The sequence below is a fragment of the Cyrtonyx montezumae genome, unplaced genomic scaffold (assembly GCF_038088225.1).
Source record: "Cyrtonyx montezumae isolate F1298 unplaced genomic scaffold, pur_monq_1.0 scaffold_3, whole genome shotgun sequence".
NCBI lineage: Eukaryota > Metazoa > Chordata > Aves > Galliformes > Odontophoridae > Cyrtonyx > Cyrtonyx montezumae.
In genome coordinates, this window is record NW_027072034.1 from 75831046 (window position 1) to 75853233 (window position 22188).

General features: G+C 42.5%; 1 protein-coding gene across 1 annotated transcript; it reads right to left on the reverse strand.

The window, feature by feature from the left end:
* Nucleotides 1–3965: 3965 nt before the first annotated feature.
* PLCXD2 (phosphatidylinositol specific phospholipase C X domain containing 2) lies at nucleotides 3966–20738 on the reverse strand. Its single transcript, XM_065744125.1, has 4 exons — nucleotides 20600–20738; nucleotides 8225–8685; nucleotides 6933–7174; nucleotides 3966–4668 (listed from the first exon to the last, which is right to left on the reverse strand). The coding sequence occupies exons 1-4, from the start codon at nucleotides 20736–20738 to the stop codon at nucleotides 4518–4520; spliced, it is 993 nt and encodes a 330-aa protein (XP_065600197.1). The 3' UTR covers nucleotides 3966–4517.
* Nucleotides 20739–22188: the final 1450 nt, after the last annotated feature.

Genomic DNA, 22188 nt, shown 5'->3' on the forward strand with positions numbered 1-22188 from the left:
AGTGTAAAAGAGAGACTGATTTAACAATCTAACCCAAAGTGCTAATGAGTCATGAGTAGATATGTGATAAGTAGAATGCTACATTCTTACCCACATCAGCCCGATACACACTGTTAGCATAAAATCTACTCACTCTCCAGTATATGCTCACATTCATGTGCCAGCTGAAGCCAAAAGAGATGTCAGTGTGCTCTGCTGGAAGAGCCCTCTGCGGGATCTCAGCCCAGTGCCCGAATTCCTTTGCCTCAGGAAAGGTGTGAGCCCTGCAGTGCTCTGACACCTCCTAGTGACAGCAGGTGCAGAGTTTCACCACCGCAGAACAGCTTTCCAAATCTGAATTGAAGTAAAAACTTAAAAGAGGTAAAACTAAAATAAAAATTCGCTAAACTAGGACTGCTAATTAGACAAGAATGAACTCTTGAGATAGGTACACAAGGAAAATATTTCTAAGGCTTAGCCAGATCAGAACAACAGATAAGTATCTTGGCAGACACCCTGCTCTGAACCAAAGTCCCTGCTCTAAAAATTCATCATTACAGCACGAGTGCCTCCTGAATACCAACAATTTGTTTCAGTATCAACACAGCAGAAAACAGGTGTCAGAAGCAGATCTTTTTTTCTCAGCTGTTAATTTCTTCCCTAAAATGTCAGTTCAGTAGAAATGCTGATTACAAAGAGGCTGCTATCCTGCCCTGAAGATTCCCAGTCTCAATTTAAGGAAAAAAAAAAACCCACCAGAAAACAACAAAGTAAGCAAACAAAAAACCTACAGCTCTCAGCTCTACAACTTGTTAAATCAGAAAATAGTGTCCTGTCACCAAATCAAAAAAAAAGAAGCTAAGAGACTGACTGTCTGAAAATCTAGTTAACAATTCTTAGCTTTCACTTACAAGCACATGGTAAGACACTGCTACTCACATGTTCCCCATCCTCTTCTCCCAGCTGCTCCCCACTTGGATGTGCACAGAGCTCTGAGAGCCTCAGGTGTGCCTGAGGGCTGTACACAACAGTACTCAATGCCAGGAGCATGGGCACACCACCAGTGTGCTCAGCATTCAGCATCTGCACACACAAGGAAGAGAAGTGTGACAGCCATGAAACGGCAAATAAATAAACTGAATTTATAATAACAAGCCATATAAATAATTACTCAAGAACACACATTTCAAGTATTTCGCCTCAAGCAGCTATTAGTTTATGGACGTTTTCTCTCCCAGCAACTACAAAATGACCGAGTACTCAACTCCCCGGGGAGAGTTTTCCACATAAACTGCTTAAAAGTGAATTCTATTGCTTGGGAAAGATGCAAGTAGAGCTATGCTCAACAGATGCAAGTCTGCATCAGCCACACAGATCCCTTAACCTTGTCCTGCACTAACAGTCTTCACAGAATCACTCACTTCCCTCAGGCTCGCACACACACAGCCTTGCCGCCTGCTTGCTGTTCCACACCTGACCCAGCTGCAGCCTGCTCAGAACAAGACTCAGCTGAGTTTCTCAGCACCACCAGCACACACCAGACCTGCTCCCCACTGCTGCCAGAAACCTGACTAAGCACTGCCACACCTCACATGTGGGATCCAGATGCAGCCTACTCACTCACTTCCCTCACCCTCATTTCCTGCCCAGGTCACCTCTTCCTTGTCATTTCTATACTGCTGGAAAATAGGAGCCCACAGCTCAAAGCCCAGGTTGGAGAGAAGCTAATTTTCACAGTACGTGAGGGTATCTGGATATGCTGTGGTGCTAAGAGAAATAAGCCCGGTTACATGAGCAGCTTCGTTATGGGCTGTGATGTGTAACAGGACAAAGGCAGTTCTTGTTGCTTAGACAACTATCCTAAAATCAGCTCTAAACACCAGTACTAACACTGCCCAGAGCACCTCCAGAACATATCCCATAGTAGGCAATTGTACCTGCCAGTTGCCAGCTTTCTACTGATGAAATGAGGCTCCTCATAGAGGCAAAACACCAAGCACTGCTTCAAAACAACATATGTGCCTCTTCAGAGGGGCTAGGTTTACAGAAGAGTTTCTACTCCTACTTCAGAATTAATCCTGAAGCTATTTCCCATTTCTTGTCCCTCTGCTAACAACACTCTTAACTCCCAGCACTCTTCTGTCCTATTTCAAGAGGCTGCAGCCAACAGCAAACAAGTAAAAAACTCAAGTTTGTACTCAAGAATACCTAACCAAAACCCTGAGTTGCCAACACCACATCTCTATTCAAATAAATAGAACAGAAGGACTAGCAACACAGTCATTACCCTGCATACACAATATAAGTATTAGACAAGCCTGAATAAATCTCTTTTGAGGTAGATAACATACAGTACAAAACATATTAAGGGTCAGATGCAAACGTCATACCTGTTCCACCTTCTCATCTTGTTCTCGAGCTCTGCAGGAAACCCTGCAAATGTATGCTCTTACTCCAACCTCATCAGTACCCAATCTAAGTCTTCCTGCTCTAATTTGTAGCTAGAAGACCACTGGAACAGAATCTGTACATTTAATACTATTGTGGAGATCTGATTTTGGCCATGCTAAAAGTACGTTAACAAAACTCAGCTAAAAAAAAAAAAACAGGTATTTTTAAATAACTTTGCAGACAAAATAACATTGATCAGAACAAGTTCTAAGGGTTTAACCAACAAGAAAAACAGCAATAAAGATTTGCTGCTGGAGTTGCCCAACAAAATTTTAAACTAGAAAGTTGAGCTTCATTTCCCCTGGATGGCTTTTTTCACTTGTCCCTGCCTCACTGAAGCTCAACAGGAGAAGGCAGAAAGACTGAACCCCCCCCCCAGACCCCAAGGGAAGAGAGACTCAGCTTAATTCAGTTTAAAAGAAATGCGAAGAACTCAAACAAAAACCATGCACCAAGTAGATAAGATAAATCAGATCACAGTCTGCTCAGAACTCGGCCAAGGTTCACTGGAAGCCTTGCAAACCTATAGATAAAGACCTGAGTTCAGGGTTGTGACAAACAAAACGGTTTGGGATTCTTCTGTGCTGTCTCATCACAGTGGTAGATACAGAATAAAACAAGTAATAAAGCCAGAGACTCACTCTTCTTTCAAATAAAAGACCCATAAAGATGATCCATTCTCTTATGAATATATTAATACAAGTTAATACAAGCACACTGAATAATTAATGAACCAACAGCTGGCTTAGGAAGACAGTCAAGAAGTATCTGCTCACCAGTCACTTGTGCTGTTCTTTAACCCAAGATAAACAGACCATGGGGCTGCTTTCAGCTCAGAAACATCAACTTGTGACTTCATTGGCTCAAGCACACAGTCACATTTGTTGTGCATCAACACAAAAACGACTGACTACACTCAGCACTGATACCTGGTAGCCCTTGTGAGTACAGCTTACTTTGTCACACATAGATAAAGGCTGAGGAAATTCTTCCCACATAACTGTGGGAGATCTGACTGCAAGCACAGCATTTGAGTCCAGCTTTGGAATTCACTCACACTGTAAAACTCAGATCCAATACCACAGTTTTGATTAGTTCTTATCAATACTGTTTTGACTACCATGCAAATTCCCATTTAGCCCACCTCCTTCCATAGGAGGACCATCTGGCTGAGATATTTACCTCACAGATCTTGATGGATGAAAAAAAAAAAACATGTGACCAGCAAGTCAAAGAAAGGTTGCTGGCTTTTGTTTTAATTCTCTCACAACAAGAATACAGAATTAAGTTACAATACTGATCACTGGAATATTCTCCAAAGTAATGCCAAAAGAAAGACACATTAAAACATGGTCACAACAAAGAACTGCAGTAAAATATTTACTTCAGTTAAGAGTTTAGAAGTAGAGTTTGGTTGCCAAAGAGGCAGTGTGTGCCACGTCTTTGCATCTAGGGTCCAAAGGATACTTAAGATATTCAAGAGTATAACAGCTTCTACCTAAACACCAGGGGTATCACTTGTTTTTTTCCCCTGCCCAGTTATGTCAGAGGTAGTGTCTAAAACAGTGTGATGAATACAAGAGCAGCATCCAGCTGAGATCAGCTATGCCTGAGGTGGCCAAAGAACAAAAAGATCTTGGCTGCAATGGGAGAACTGCTACAAAGGGATCAGAAACGATCCTTGATTTGAGTCCTTGAGTTGGAAAAAGCAGGATGCACACAGACACGGTGAGTCTAGTCACCAGGGAGATATGTACAGTAACTGGGTACATCTGCTTCAGAGGCCAGCCTCTTGTTGGCAGGCAGACAACACTGAGTGCTGCAGCAGATGTGTGCATAACTTAGTCAAACATGTAGCCACAGAAAGCCATGCAGCAGCACTCAGCTGGTACTCCGTGTTCCACTCCGATCCACAGAGCCCCGGGAGAAAACCCTTCTGTATATGATTTATTATTTTTAAACCTCATTTCCTCTAGAAAACTTTAAATTAACTGTTTACAGTAGGTTTCACTTAAAAAAAATTGTTTAGCATAGTTGAAAGTTCTTCACTGGTAAGTATAAGTGGGGCACAGCATTCAGGATTTACTTCAAGAATCATCCTCTTCTAGAAGGAGGTCATTTAATGCAATGACTGTAGCAGCAAAATCAACCAGCTCCACAAAGTCAGATGTAATTATGTTAACACCCATAACACCTGGTTTCTGTGCTTTCACCCAATTCAAAATCATGGGCAGGTTCCTGGAGAAAAAAAAAAAAGAAAAATCAAACATTTAAGACTCTTCTCTATAGGCACTCTGCTTATTTCCTAAGACAGCAAATTATGTTCTCACTTTTGATCAGGTCCCAGCTGCCACCCAAAAATGCAACCAGCATGAAAAGAAATGCGCTTAACACAGCAAGCAGTTGTGAGCTGTCAAATAGAAACACTGGTCAGTCAAACCCAACTAACAGATAGACAAAATGAAATCTGTAAACAATAAATAAATTTTCACCTAGAGGATTGTGCTTCTGGATGAAATGCTGCATTACAATGGTTTTCATCCTTGTTCAGTTTCAAACAAGTACATGTTGAACTAAAAGCTTAGCATGTCAGAGTGGCATAGAGCAAAGCATCTAGCACAAGATGTCCCTGTGCCCACCTTCCTCTTAGGGCAGGCAGGAAAGAAGCAGCTGTGGGCAGCACACGTGGTGCTTCTATCAGACACCTTACAGCCATCCAGAGCATTGGGTGGAAGGAAAACCAAGCTGGATTCAGCCCTCAGTGCTGTGAGGGCTAAGCATCCCACCATGTATTGCTGTAATTAAGAACGGCAAGGTGTGCCAGGAATTGTTTCAGCTCTACAGTGCTGTGAAGTTTCAGTCATTTCCTGGACAGACAGCAAGTCAGGAGTCTGCACAAGTTCATGTGTACTTCAGTATGCAGTCCCAGTTTTCAGCACAGAGAAAAATGACTAAATGCATTACAATTATTTTAGTTAGTGCCACAGTATGCATATATTCAATGAGAAGTTAGCAGACACACAGATTGGCTAACAGGACAGGGAGGAAAAACCCACAAAAATTTTCCACAGCTCTTGCACCAGAAAAAGACTTGACAAGAAAGAGGGAGAAGTAAAGGAATAGGGGCTGTTCGTACCAAGGGGAGAGACAGACTTTAGTCAGTGGAGTGTGAATACTGTACATTTCTCCTCTAACAAGAGCTCCAGAACACTTAAATATTCATGCTCAGGGCAAAATTTCCATATGAGAAAGCAGACATAACTGCAGAGACAGATCTGTGCATGCAGATCAGCTAGCATGCGTAAGTGCGCAGGAGCAACCATGATTTAGCAAACAGCAGCCTCTATTTCAGGTTTTCACAGTTATAACAGGTACATGCCAATGATGGGATGGGACAGGAGGAAGCTGAGCAGGGTTTCCAGCCTCTCAGTGGCTAAAAACCCAGGTCTGTGTCAGAAATCACTTGAAACAAAACTGCTTGTTTATTACCTTATTTTTTATTATTCTTTACTAGTTCGAAAACAGAAATTCAGTGACATCTTGCTAACTTTAACCACAAGACAAAAGTACATAAAGTAAGCACTACAGAGGTATAAGTTAATTAACAGAGTACAGGTCTAGCTCTACCAACCACACATATTTACATTCGTGCAACCGGTTCTGAAGCACCTGAGCACCATCTAGTGTCTGATGTTGATCACACACCAGTAAAGGCAAAGGGCAAGCCCAAAGCAGATACCTGACTACATTCTCAACATGTTTTGCAATTATCTCTTACTTGTCCTTCCTGTTTATAGAAATATAAGTCACAATATACACAATTTACACTTTACCTGGAATTTCCATATTTCCAAGAGCAATTTCTGTGACTGCTGAACTACAGCACTTGCTCTTTAGAAAGGCTTTTAAAGAAAATAAGTTACCTCAACTTTCAATTCCAAAGTTATGCTCTTACAAGATGGCTAATGATTTTCCCAAGAAGTAAACACAAACCAGCTGCAATTGATGCATGTATACTTATCTCACTGCTTAACAGTAAAAATAGTTGAGATCCTCACAATGAGAGTCACAGAGCCAGTGAAGGCAGCTGTGCCCACCTACACAAGTTAATTTAGAATAGTAGAGTCAGACAATCTGTTAGTGACATCAAGACAGGCAAACAAGCCAGGAGGCTGGGTTCTACCAGGACTGTTGGGGTTTTGGTGATTTTTGGCAAACAAGCCCATGTTTTGTGGGATTACACTCCAAGAGCTCCAATTGCCAGAAAACATATTTATGCTAACAATATATACCCCATTACATCTCTGTTTTCAATAATTAGAGATTTTTGATGACCACAAATATCTCAACCCAGCAACAGTAATGAAGTAGAACTGCATGCTTCCTACAAGATCAGTCAGCAGGTCTTACTTTTATGCAGACATTAGTTTCCTGCTTACTTAGTGCCATTTCAACATGAAACATTTTAAGTAAAGAACTGAGAAATCAAGAGAAGTCCTTACCTGTGGACAAGTGTGTTCTTTAGACCGCGGATTAGATGCCGTGCAATAGTTTTCACTCGAGGAGTGAGAATTGCTTGAGAAACATGAAAAGTCCCATAACGACTTCGTTCCTCAAGAGTGGTCTCCAGGAACTGCAAGAGTTTGTGCACGTTGGTCGTATTAGCCCACGGTGCTGGCATTTTATTCCCTGGCCATAGAAAGGGGAATTCTCGATACAAGGGGTAGTGGTAGAAAATAAGGACCTAACAGAAACAAGAAAAAGGAGAAGACAATTATTAACTGTTCAATTTACAAGCAGGAGGGAATACTAGATTATGCATCACTCCTGGAGCTAGCACAGCAGTGGGAAAGCAAAGAAGTTACTCCCGAGTCATGACTGTCAATAAATTTACTAACAAGGGATGCAGATCATTTTTGTCAGATGCAAGGACAGGATTGCTTCAGGCTTTAAGGGTCATCAGTTTAAAAATGAAAGAACAACCGGGAGCACAGTGAAATGCCAACTCTAAGCACTCTGCCTAAAAAGCATTTCAGAGCTCTGCCAGAGAACATAGCTAAAATCCTTGACTTCAGTGATTCTCTTGACATCTCCTATGTAACTTTTGTTAAATGGCTAAAGCACACTGGGCTAATCCAGCATTTTAATAACATTCAGGGAGAGTAAAACGCTGTTAAAAGTCAATCTTATTTTCAGCAAAACATTCTCTAAACAAATCGGCATTTTATACCTTGTAAGGTGGCCCTCTGTAAGAAAGTAGCACTAAGATGCAACACTGTTATAAGCCAATCTTACCTACAATTCTTTTGTGGACCCTAGTAGACTCATAAGGCAAAGCACTAATAGTACCAGCTCAGAGGAATTTCTCAAAGTCTCACCTAACTTGCAGTTTAAGCATTACATGCAGTCACTGAAATCCTGTTCTCTCAGTCTGCAGAAAAGAGGCATTTAGTCTTGCCACTATAGATGTGGATGGCTGTAGAGGAGCTAGAAGTCCCATAGCCTCCCTTAGTCATGATGGGCTTCACATACTTTAAATACACAAAAACAGTGACATTTTATCATATTTGCAGTAGAAGTCAGCAGAACATGCTCTCTTAGAAGAGAAAAACATTGCTAAAGAACACAAGACCCTGAGGATACTGTCATCTAATTATTTAATGAGCCCTCAGCAAGCTTGTATTATCCATCAGCTGTGATCCTGGGCTGATACCTCAGAGTAAATCCTACCCAGATTACCTATATGAATCTGAATCTTGGTGTGAAAAAGAATTACAGGTCATCCTTTCCCCACCTGATGCTTCTTTTCCCACATGTACTGTAACGTCACATATTCCACACACTCAACGCAACAAAGTTTGGATCCAAATGCCGAGCGAATCCTGTTGATCAAGAAGAAGTGATGGCTGTCATCCATGGCATAGAAATGATTGAAATCCAAGAAGATGACTTCCTTGGGGTGCTGCTCAAGAAAGGTGTTAATCTCCATTAGTCCATCCCATACTTTGATGCCAAACAATCCATGTATGAAGTAAATCTCCTGTCCTATTTCCCCAGGCTTAGAAGACACACGGAGATCAAAATAGCGAATTCCACCTTCCAACTGCTCTTTGAAAGTCAGATTTTGAGTTACTGACCATTTCTTCATAATCTTTTTAACCAAAGAAATTTTGGCCAAGCGTTTGATAGCGGTGGCTTGGTCTGGTCCCACAGGAGATTTCTCATCAACCCAGTAGCTGAAAGAATCATGTGATCCTAGAAAATAAAGCCAAGAATAGTTAGAAGAACTTGGACTCCCCTCAGCAGCACACACACCCTTGTAAAGTAGAACAGGCCATACATGCATAGCAGGGACACAGAAGAGTTGCACCAAACTCACTCTTTCAGATGATCCTTTTATATTTTATTTTCCCTTTCTCAACTGTACAGAAACAAAGTACAGTTCTCAGAGTTTGAACTGTGTTCTTGTGTGAATATCAAACAAAGCACTAAGAAAATTACACCACTGATATATGCCTCATGATTAAAGGAAAACATCCACCCAAACTCTTTTCTCCATCTATAAACTGTCAAGCTATCTCCAAAGCTTTCCTAGAGCCTGATGGATCACTGGTTTAAGATGGGGCTCCAATTTCACTGAAAGAAAAATCACACATTTAATTTTTATTCTACCTGGTAAATCCAATCATGACCTATTTCAAAGTTTCTGGAACAGATATTTTCATTCATGTGACAGAGGGATGTTAACATGCACGTGCTTCACTAGAATGCTTCACTTCAGCCTCAAAATGGTAAATGATCAGTAGTTGGAGAGTGGCTGAAGACTGGCTGAACTCAGAGGTAAAACAATTGAGTTCAAGGTAACACCAGTTAAGCCTGAGATTTTCTTTCAATCAAGTTGGAGTCTCATCTTAAACCGGTGTTAGACACTGCTGAACAACCTCATCTATTTCTCTTCAATCTGGCAGTGACTTCCAGTAGCCTCAATACAACAAATATAAAACTCATCAAAAGGAAGACCCACAATCAAAGCTATCAGCACAGGCTCCTTGAATGTAACAGGCATCCTGGCGAAGAAATTGCAGCTGCAATAAGAATTTTTTGCTTACTAGAAAAAACTCCACAACCGAATACACAATTAAAAAGTTGAGAAGTACTAGACCCCTCCAAGATAAGAGCTTGCAAGGTGAAGAAATATCCCTAGCTGAGTGAAGTCAGTGAAGAGCTACCACTGAGCAGTGAATCTGCTCCCTCGGTGTTGGGATGGTCAAAAGCTAAAGATGGGCAGATGCTGATCTACCACAGACCGAACATTTCTGGGCTTTTCCAACAATCTACACCAGTCACCTGCATTCTGGCCAACAAGCTGCAACTGCTCCAGTCATGACTTCTCTGTGAAACTCCATCTAGAAGATATTACAGAAGCTCTAAACATCTCTGCTTTCCTTTTTATCTTCAGGACAGCAGCTTTTCCATGGAGAAAAACCCCACAGCTGAAGTGCAGGGAAGACATCTTCACCCCTGCTCACCACAAGCTCTTCCTCCAGCCGTCTGAGGGCTGCAGTCACACCACACCTCGCTGCCTGCATCTGCCTCTTCCCTTCTTCATGGCCCCGTTTCCTTCTCCTCACTCCTATGGCTATATTTTTCCAGAATTTCCTTCCCTACCTCACTCTGCAACTCTAAAGAAATCTTAACGGGACTTTTAGATTAAGACAACAGTTGACTCTATAGACCCTATTTATCCAAGCCTTTTATTTGTGTACAAGTGCTCAACTGAAGGCTCACACATTTCTTGCCAGGCAAGGTCAGAGCTGTAAATAAGATTATGGTCTCAATTGGATTACCTTGTCAGGACTTTTTAATCCAGATAGAAGAAAAGACCAAACATCAGTTCACATCCAGCTTCAATGAACTCCTCTTTGCATGAATTTCAACTAGTTTGAAAGTTCTGAAAAGGAACTGTAAAATTTTGTTTCCAGGGTCTATAAGAGAATACTTAATTCCTGATCAACTTGTCTATCCTTCTTGGTCTTCATAATAGCACGCCTCTTATGTGGCTTTCCCTTTAGTCATGGGGAAAACAAGTGACAAGTAACAAAAAGCTGCTTTTAAAAGCTGTCACAATAAACCACATCAAGAAGTAACTGTCAGATTGGGAGCGTTTCTTCCACCTCCAAATATGCAACCCAGAACAAATACTGCATCACTAATACAGGATCAAATAGCTGATGAAGACGTTTCAGAAGGCGCAGTAGAAAGCCTTACTCATAAAAGAACCTGCAATTCACAGGTGCTGAAGTTCCACACACCTTCCTGTGAAACACAATGAGCCTTTCAATCCTCTATAACGTTTGAAAAGCAGACTTCATTAGCAAGGGGATTGTCTTCTGCCTCTCAGTAAGTCACTTGGTAACTTTTTTTTTCTTTTAAGTTCTCAGTTCAGTTTAATTTCTTCCTTTAAGCCTCTGTTAGAATAAAATAAATTGTTTTAATTATAACCAATACTGTGCAAAGAACTCCTATCTAGAGAAGTCACTTGCTGCTATGGCCCCACTCACAGTGACATTGATATATGATTTCGGAATGAACAGAATGACAGTTTTAACTGGCATCAAGTATACTGTTGTCAACTTTTAAGGAATTGTCTAAGCAAATTTAAGCCAAGAAACAGTTTGTTTTCTTAAGTCTGATAATATATTTCACAGCTACAAAAGCTTTCTTCCATTGCAGATGGCTGTATTTAAGGCACATGGAGAGGTACAAAAAGCAAATTTCTCCTTGAAGTATTACAGAACAGGTTCTATTTAGAGCTACAGAAAACAATTAGAAAAAATCCAAATGCACAGTGCACCTTTTTTAACACATACTTTAAGAACAGAGCTCTTCCACAGGGCAGTTATTTAAGGAAATGGAACTGCATGACATGCTTCCTCCTAAAGATGCTTAAAAATCTCATACTGCCTCAACTGAAGAATCTCAGAAGTGAGACTTCTCGTTTACAATGAAGTCAACATGCATACATATACAGAATCAAGTAGAATCTGCTCTACAGCATCTGAAAAAAGCTCTTTGTTTCAACAGAGGACCACCTCCCTTACAGTACAGGGAAGCATCATCTGTACTGAGGATAGGAAGACACAACAGGAGTGCAACCAAATTCCTCAATGCCATTACAGGAGGCCAGCCACCAATTGTGAGAAGTATCCAGGTCATGACTGAATGCTTCTACTTCGGTAAGAAAAAAAGTGAACCAAAAACCTGAAGCAGCACTACTGGGGACATTGGGATGAGAGCTAAGAGACAGGTAAGGACTCACATCATCCACCAAGCCCTTCTCTGATTTAAGATCATTGTGTTATGTCAGCCACTGTCTTTTAATAAAGTTTAGCTGTGATGTTAAACTACTAAGCTGACTGCATCATGTCAAATGAATCCCTTGCTCTCCTTTCTACACCTGAGCCCCATGGAAGACCCAGCCATTCTGAAGCCACAGCATGAGCCAGGCTGGTTCCTGATTGAGCATTATTATTTATAATTTTTATAAAAAGCATGATTTATAACACCAATCCTGCACAGTTTCAAAGGCAAGAGTCTACAACAGATACAAGGAGCAAACCAGCTGCAATTTGTAGGGAGCTCACTGTGAGAGCTGCTAGCTACAACCTAACACAAGTACATATGAAAATACACAGATACTGTAACGTCATACAGTGCCAGTAAAGGGGACGGCTCTTGATCAGAGCAAATAAAAATGAATCAGCTCTCACTGTGCCATGCAAAGTGCTATGCACAAGAAACTCTCCGCAGTCTGTGCTTCCAACCAAGCAGTGTGCATCTCTTCAAGTTACACTGAACCCTTTCTCAAGAAAGCTCAAGTCACATCAGGAAAACACTTCAGGTGATACTCAATTTTGAATATGAATTACACCATGTTATTGACTCAAACATATTCCTTATACCTACTGATTGCAAACAAAGCAATCCCAGGCTTAGATGGAGAAGTTAAGGCACAGCAGAGCCAAGAACCTCGTCCACATTGTCCTTTAGGGGAAGAGAGGCTAGATAACCTACTTCAAATAACCTCAAAGGCGTGTTCTTGTACGTGCTGCACACTGACATGACTCAAGAGGAATCACTGTGTCTGACAATAGATCAACATTCAGACTGCTTATTTGAAAAGCCTGAATGCATTTCTGCATGACCTAATCTAGGTGCTTCTGCTCTGGCAGGGGGATTGGTCTAGATTATCTTTGAAGGTCCCTTTCAATCCCTGGCATTCTGTGAATGCAGAAGTCAGGAAGGGTTGCAGTGACACAGTACCACTGCCATGCTCACACCTTCCAGAAACCAAAGGCACAGGCATACAGTAGCAAGCTTAAATGTGAAAGGTACCTGTCATGGTTTTATGATTTTTCAAAATATATAGTATTCAAATATATAGTATTCAATACTATTCAATATAATAATAGTATTCAATATATAGTATTCAATTCAAAGTATATTCAAAATAAAAATAAAACTGCTGGTAGCTCTGACAGAGTAAGAGATAATGGCTGCTCTGCTTTAATTTCATTTTTTTTCACCTCACAAAGACGGGAAGGTTCAAGTATTAGAAAGAGGTACCTCAGATATCAAATTGCTAAAGTGATGGATAGCTCTGAATTTTATCCTAGAAGGCAAATAAAAGTTAATCCACAGTTGCATCTTTAAATCCCTTTTTATTCTCATTACACTAATTTCCCAAGTTAATTGTATGTTAAATAGATCGCTACTCAATTCAATTTGTATGTTAAACAGATTGTATTTTAGAGCTGGGATGGCTTTTTTGCTGAAGTATTTGTGCTAATTATTAGGCAGCAGACTTTTATCAGCACATCTGCAAAGTCTTAACTTTCCAGTGTCTCTATTTGCCATGCTCCTTGATCACAGATAGCCAAATAACCTACAGCACAGCTCAAAACAATGACATTAATCAACGGAACATTATTAATCCTTGAATTTTAACAATTACTGGCTGTATCTCTTTGCATGATCTTCTGTTTCCACATCACTACCTTCTCCATGTACAGATGCAGCACAGAGAAAGGATTAAGTATCACCTTACAATCCCATGATTTGTTACTAGTTTACATTCAAGGAATGTTTGAAGTATGAATAAAACATAGAAACGCAGAGATATTCCACTGAAGGACATATTACTTACATGCTGCCAACTGAAAACAAGAAACTTTTTTAAAAACAAGCATGCTCACAGTTGCATGAGTAGTTTCCCTGGTTGCAAGGCTGTGCAGCAGGTAAAGACACTTCCTGCAAAAAAGGGCTAGTGAGAAACAATAATGAAAGCAAAAGGGCAGGAGAGAGCATAGTCACTGAGTTTAACTGAATCAGAGCAATTTGTTTTGATCTCCACATGAAATAAATATTTACACAATGGAAAAAAAATGATAGAAAACAACAAAATGTTAATCATTCCTATGAGGCAAGGCCAACATACTTGTACCAATCCATTAACAACACTGAAGGGTCATTATGGGCAAAGAATCACCCCAGCTGTAGCAGACACCAAGACTACGGAGAGCAAGCTTTGCTCAGTCCATTCCCCATACAATTACAAAGCACCACAGATGACAGAGTAGCAAACATTTTGTAGCCAAGACACTTAGGACAGCCACCAAATTCCAAAAACATGGGATGCAAACGCTAGCAAATTGAAGTCCGCACATGTTCTTCTGAACTAAATGTCCCACACGTGCCAGAATTGAGGGAAAATGGGATAAACAGAAGTGCCTCACAGAGCCTCAAAGTCCTCAGGATTCAGGTCATTAACAATCCAGATTTTCTAATCAAAAGATTAACTTCTTAAAAGCTCTTCACTAATGAAAAACAAATTGAATAGTTCATTTTCACTTGCTTAGCCAAACTACAAGAGGCAGGAATAACAAGCATCCTTTTGAAAATTAATAACTTAAAACTATTTAGATAAACATGTTAATATTTCAATACAACTAAAATAATTCTTCAGGTATTTTTAATACAGTTTCATTAGGAGCGAGCCTGGTAAAGATCAAATCCTCTTAGGAAAACCTCTTCTCCCTGTCAGAGGATTACCATGACTTCCCACCAGCCCTCCTATAGTGGAAGGCAGAGTTAGGGAGGAACAAATGGTGTAAGGAGAGAAAAGCCTGAGTGAGACTGTCTCAAACACAATACCACATTAGTCTGCTTTCCTTCAAGCAGGAAGAAATCCATTTGGACTGGATTATCCATTTTGATGGAGTTATCTCCACTAGTTTTTGTGTAATTCAACTATGACTTTCCATTTATTTTACTATTTTCCTGTAGGGAGGAAAACAAAGAGACAGTACCTCACCAAATTTCAAAGGCTGAATGGATGCTCTTGCTCTGAGAAGAAAAACTTCAATTTAAATTCCCATATTCCTTTTCCGTAACTAGTCAGAAACATGCAGATCAAGAACTCCCATTCTCCTTTGGAATTTTTCACATTTTCATCATGCAGCACTTCCAAAATCTTCTCAGGAACTGCAAGAAAACAAACTTGCACACAGTACTAAAGGAGAGAAACAAGCATTAATATTGACACAAATGGTTTTTCTCTGTTAGGAAACCAAACTTCTCTCAAATAACCATTGCAGCTAGCTGCTATATGAGGTAGAAGATAAGGTAATGAAGTCCTTGTTATTTTTGAACAGGTTAATCCTGAGAAGTTTGCATTTACAAATCATATCCAACACCATATTTATGCAGATGTGTTCCACTAATGGTCATACCATCATTAATTGGTAGAGGCCAATTAAACTGGAATGGAAAATAAAGCCTGGTGAATCAAAACATGAATCTTACGTTTTCTTCTCTTTGAGCTTTAGCCCAACAGATGGCCATTTCAGCTGATTCAACAATGTATTTAATTAGGACTCCAAAGGTCCTTTCCTGTTTGGGAAGACAACGCAGTCCCAAAAGCCACTGCTTTTCCTCACAGGAGGCATGTCCACATGGCACGCAAACCCAGGAACACAGCAGCAAGATGACTGCTGCGTTAGCAAGTGTAACCACTCACCTCAGGGTCAAGACATCAAAGAGGAGAAAAAAACATTACATCTTGTAAAATGTGAGTGGCCAGTTTTCAGAATGACAGGGCTGCTGCTGCATCATCTTCTGTGAACACCTGGGTTCAGCTTGGCCTGCTTAAGCACAAGCTGCCCACAGGAGTTCTACCAACTGCTCAAGACAGCAAAAGTGGTGGGAGCCCATGGCTGAAGAGGTGGCAGCAGCCATGTGTGACCCCACCAGCACTCCCCACATGCCCAGCAGTCTGTCTGAGACTGTTTTCCAGGGCTGATCATTTTGTAGGGCTTAGATCAGCCAGTTCAAAACCATTAGGTTTTTCTGTCAAGGTTTCAGAGCAATCTTATCAGCAGGTAGAAACAGGGACATAGAGTATCAAAAGCTTCAGCCACAGTCATGCTGACATTCCCAAGAACAAACTATGGAAATTTATTCAATTAAAAGTTACAGAGATAGTTAATTAAGAAACTGTATGTGGTGGGGAAAAAAAATCTAGTAGCTTCACTACAGCAGTAACTTGGAGCAGCAGACAGACCTAATCTGTTCTAAGAGACTAAGGACACACCTCTCCTCAAATATTAGTGAAAAACAGGCGAAGACATTTCAGCAACTATTTCAGCTGCCCAGTATAGCCATGTTTTAGCCACATTTGAGCCAAGGTTATTTTCTACGTTAACAAAACACTTCTGGAAATCTGAAATTCACCTCTGGCTAACTATGGCCCAGCATCCTAAGGGCAATTCTCTACCAGTCACTCAACCAGGAGCAGACAGGAACTGAGCCACATTTTAATTGCTCTGCATTGCTTCAAGATGACACCCTGGCTATGCTCTCACATACATTCACAGGAAGTGCTAATGTATCAGCTGGGATGACAAAAAGGCTCTGTGCCCTGTCAGAAGCAATTATTACAGAGCTGCTCTATTTCTCTCCCAAGAGGCAGACTGCTCACAAACCCCACTCCAGCAGCACATCCTGCCTAGCATTATCTACAGCTCTATACGTACCTATATCTGAATAATGGAAATTTAAGAATGTTTCAGATCAGTCTTAAACAAGGTTAAGCCAACAACACAGAAGCTTTTTTTTTTCCCCCCAATATTGAGAAAAATCTTACAATCTAGGACAAGCATCACTGTGAATTGACTTTAATACTACAATTCAAAGTGCTAAAGTAAAAACAAACTGGATTCCAAGTATTTTCAGTAAGCCCTCTTCTCCAAACACTCTTGACTAAAATTAGTTGGGATTCAGGTTCATCCTAACCCAAGTTTAATTTTTCCCCAATATCAGGTGTTTCATCAGAGTTATAAAAAAAATGATCACCATGTCTCTCAGATGCAGCCACTGGATCTGTTCTTTCCTGCCTGGGTGGGCAGCACCACGACAGATCACATTATCCTCCTCATCCCCTCAGGACAGCACATGTTCCAGCACTTACCCTGGGGTTTGTCTTCCACATATCCAATCTAAACCTCCCCCTCCTTTGGTTTGAAACCATTTCCCTTTATCCTATCACAACAGACCTTGTCTGCCCACGTCTTTCTTAAACCTACCTCCCTTCCTCCCACCCTCTGAAAATGCATAGGTCAAGAGATGGGTAAGGAAAACAGCAAGTGCCAGAGTTGTGCAGCTCCATAAAAGTGCTTAAAGCAAAATAGCTTCAGATTAAACTAAATGCTATACATACACAACACACTGCATTATCCTGCTAAGGGTCACATTCACAATCCATGCTCAAGAGCTCATTTTAAACTCACATTCAAAGAGGATTAGTCTGGAGCATAATTAGGAAAAAAAAAATCTCTAGAGCTTCAGATAAGGTCACAACTTGTTAAAGACAGTTAATTTTGTCAAAAATAGCATAAGCAAACAATCTGATGACATTTTGGTTATTTGACATTTTTCAATTTCTCATTGTAAGATTTCTTCCCTCATCAAAGCACACACAAACTCATCTATTCTCTTTAGATGGTATTGAACTGGTTTAGAATTCAGACTCCAGTTTCTCCAGAAAAGACCAAATATTAGAACTGATTGTACCCAAACTTTTGAAGACTACTCCATTTTTTTTCAGTCTCTATTTTGAGCACAGAATTTAAGCAGCATGTAAGCACTAAATGGATGCACCCAATAGAATACCTATCTTAAGCACTACTTGTTGTCAGTTGCTTATGATTGGGCATACAAAAAACCAACTTCCTCTCTCCTCAGGCAGCAGATTTCTCAACACATATGAGGAAACTGAACATTTTGGCTAAAAAGGAAACCCAGAGGTCACAGCTACCTTTAAAGACAGTGAAAACATGAAGCTCCAAAAGCACAACTGTTTGCATCAGATAAGGAATTCTGTGCAGACACTCTTAGCTTCATACAAGAGGGTTACTTAAATGGGGTCATTTTCAACACGGTAGACTGATTAAATCTAAACTTTTTTTTGTGTGTATTAGCTATTATTTCACTTGGAATAGCCCCACCCTTCAAACACATTACATCTCTTAAGAACATTTTTTATCTTTAAATGCTCTATTTGTCTAGGTAAGGTAAAAGTCCAAAACCAAGCATATTAGGTTTTTGAATACTGTCTTTATTTAGAGATGAAACAAGTTTTAGGGCTTCAACTGCTCCAGTGGCACCAGTAGCATTGCAGTGGTGAAAGGAGGAGAGGAAATGGCCACAAACTGAAGCAGAGGAAGTTCCACACAAACGTGCATGGGAACTTCTTTCACAGTGCAGTGATGGAGCACTGGCACAGGCTGCACAGAGAGGTGGTGGAGTCTCCTTCTATGCAGATGTTCAAGACCCACCTGGACACCTACCTGTGCAACCTGGGCTAGGGAGCTGCTTTAGCAGGGGGATTGGACTCAATGATCTCTAGAGGTCCTTTTTCCAACCCCTACAATTTTTTTCAAACCTCTACAAAAAAAAAAAATCTAAAAACCAGTTGATTCCATCATTCCAGTGGTGAAAGCAAACACATCAAGAGATGGTCAAAAGCAAGCCACACCTGTCATGCGCATACAGGTATTACATACACATCAAAACACTTCTCATTTGAGCTGATGTTTACCTTCTAGATTTCTTGAAGATATCACAGGCCTTCACCAATAATCAGCATATATAAACAGATGTCCCAACAGCAAACTGTTTTGTATAACCCTTTTCTTGCATACTGCTAGTAACATCACCTTAGCTCCCATGAAGGTTGCTTTGTCAACTGAAAACCCACTTCAGCAGAATTACTAGACTATAACTGAAAATAAGAAAATATAATCCCCAAGTATCGAGCCATTACACCTTCTTCTCTACACCCCTCAACATATTCACCAGTGCTGTGACTGGTGGTATTTAACATCTTCATAGGCAAAGTTGACAGTGGGATCAAGCACACTTTCAGCAAGTTCACAGATGACACGAATCTGAATGGTGCAGCTGACATGCTCTAGGGAAAGGATGCTATCCAGAGGGACCTGGGCAGACTTGAGAGGCGGGCCCAAGCCAGCCTCATGAAGTTCAAAGGCAAAGTTCGAAGGCCAAGTGCAAGGTCCTGCATCTGGGTCAGGGCAATCCCAAACACAGATACAAGCTGGGCAGAGAATAGCTTGAGAATAGCCCTGAGGAGAAGAATTTGGGAGTGCTGGTTGATGAAAGACTCAACATGAGCTGGCAATGTGTGCTTGCGGCCCAGAAAGCCAACTGTACTCTGGGTCACAGCAAGAGAAGTGTGACCAGCAGGTCAAGGGAAGTGATTCTGCCCCTCTACTCAAGAGAGACTCTAGCAGTAGTACTGTGTCCAGTTCCAGGGCCCCCAGCACAAGAAGGACATGGAGCTGCTGAAGCAGGTCCAGAGGAGGGCCACAAAGATGACCAGAAGGTTGGAGCACCTCTCCCATGAGGACAGGCTGAAAGAGCTGCGCCTGGAGAAGAGAAGGCTCCAAGGAGACCTTACAGAGTTTTTTGACAAACTAATGCACTATGGTGAAAATCAAGCTACTATCAGGAAGCCTACCACTAGCCAACAGAGGCCAGCATCAGAATGACCTGCTTACAGTAGTTACCCTTAAAAGTCTTCCATCCTGGGAATTAAGAGCAATACCAGTTTTCTTTCTTACTTTTTTTTTTTGTCATTTAGATTCAAATTCCGCAGTACTCATAAATAAACTCGAAGGTATCGTCTTACTCATTTGTCAGCTCACCTGTCTAAAATGAAAACAATGACACTTGCTCCTTGTAACTCAAAGATTAAGAAATTGTCAGCTAGGAGTTAGTCATTCTTAAACTCAGCTGATGAAGAAGGAAGATCACCACCGTCTAAGTGGTGCCTTCAGCAGTCCTTCTTCCAGTCCTGCAATGGATGGAGTCCATAAAAGCGCTTACACACAAGTTCTTGGACACTAAACCCAAATCAAACAGCACCATTAAGAAACCCATCTTCCAAAATTTATACTTAAATGAGAGTTCCAGGTGGAAAAAAAAAAAAAGCTTCCTAGCACGCTACTCCTACTTAACTTCTGAAAGGCAAAAGCACCAAGTCACAGTTCAGGGTGAACACAAGTTCACATTCAACTGAATGAAGGGCTAATTTGGGCTATCATCAACATTAACACATTTAATCTTGAGACTAGTCACCCCATTCCAAATGGAAATGGCCTTGCAGAGAAACAAGGCTCTAACTTCCCAAGATAGGCTTTCTGCATGCTTGTTACAGGTCAAGCTAACAAGCACAAGCCCAACAGCAAACCCTAAAGGGAGGACACCCAGCACAGTATCAGAACGATACAGACCAAACACCTGCAGAATATCCACTAAGCCGTGATGCCAACACCGTGTGTGACCTGAGTGCATCTGCTCAACCTCCTTAGCACGGGTCAACAAACCGCAGCAAGCAGTGCACTTCTAGGTAGCAACACGCTGCACTGGGCCTGCTACACCGGGCAACAAACCCCTGTCACGAACTATTTGGCAACGGCAGACTGGCAAGCAATGAATGAAGAAACACAAGCTCTCTCCGTGACCCCGGCCGCCCAGGAGGGAAGGTCAACCCCACCGCCATCCTCCCGCCTCCTTCCCCGCCCCGTCTCACCTGGGATGGCCAGGTTGGAGAGCGGGTAGCTGCGCAGCGCGGCCGGCAGAGAGCCCATCCAGTCCGCGTTTGCGTCCGCCATGACTCCCGCCGCCCGGCGTCGCCTCCGGCCGCCCTCCTTACCGCCCAGCGGGCTCATCCCCGCCCGGCGCCGCTGCCGCCCCGCAGCCCCCGGCCCGGCCGGGCCGCAACGGCGAAGGGGCGGCCGCGGACGGGGCGCTGAGCGGCCGCCCGCCGCCTTATGTAACAGCTGCGGCCCGGCCGCCACCTCTCGGCGCGGCCCAGCGCCGTCACAGCCGCCCCGCGGCCATTGGCAGCCCCGCTGGCTGCTCCGCCCCTGGCTGCGCTGTCGCCTCGAAACCCCGAGGGCCGAGAGCGAACCTTGGGGCTGTCATGGGAGTCGTAAACGAAGCACAAATGCCCACCGCCCTGTGGTGCACACCCTGTCCCTAACCCCCAGCTGCCCCTCCCCTGACACAGCTCCATGCCGTTCCCTCGGGCCCTGTGGCTGTCACACAGAGCAGAGCTCAGCGCTGCCCCTCCTCTCCCTGTGAGAGCTGCAGCCGCCACGAGTCCTCCCCTCAGCTCCTCTGCTCTGCGCTGAACTAACGCCGTAAAGTTACCAAAATCACTGCTTTCCCTCTCTGTGCCGCAGAGAACAGAGGGCATTAACAGCGCACTCTGAAACTGGAGATTGTGTCATGTCAGCTGAGGTCTGAATGTCAGTTCACTGCAGGTGCTGCCGCATGGGGGATCCACGTTGGCAGCCACATGAAATGTCACCTCTCAGTGCCAGCTGGCTCGCCTGTCCTTGCTGATGGTACCAGCTGCGTATTCCTGCAGGCACCGAGGCCTTCTGTCACCACACTGTGCGGGAATGTGATGCTGTGCACCTGTCCGGTGTGTGCCTGTGCACGCACATTGTGCAATGGCCCTGTCAGCACCACCAGAAGGCTGTGAGCACTGTATTCAGCACCACTGGGCTGGGCTGTGCATCTTCCTCCACTCGTGTGTTGGGGGCAGTGCTCCACGTGGTTAGAAAAGCCATAAAAACTGAAGTTGTAGTTTAAAGCCGAGAGGATGAGGGCTGACTGCTAAAGTGGCACTCCTGGTGTTCTTGCCAGAACCATCCTGCATTTACTGCTCCTTAAATGACATGGAGAGGATGGGTGTGTATGACAGACAGGAGTCTGAAGAGCAACAAGTTAGAATCACAGAATCATTAAAGGCTGGAAAGGACCACTGAGATCATTCAAATCCAACTGTCGATCCATCATCACCAAACACTAAACCATGTCCCTCAGTGCCACACTGATCCTTTTCTTGAATACTTCCAGTGAAGGTCACTCCACCACTTCCCCATTCCAATGCCTCACCGTGCTTTTTAAGAAGAAATGTTTCCTAATACCCATCCTGAACCTCCCCTGGTGCAACTTGGAGCCATTCCCTCTCATCCCAGAGAGTGCTGCAGGGAGTGCTTTGGCATGGGAAAAGGAGTCTCATTGCACTGCCTTGTGCTGTAACCTCTGCTACATGAGCAGGTCTTCGGGGCCCTCAGCTATCACATCAGCTGGAGGAGGTCTAAAGCC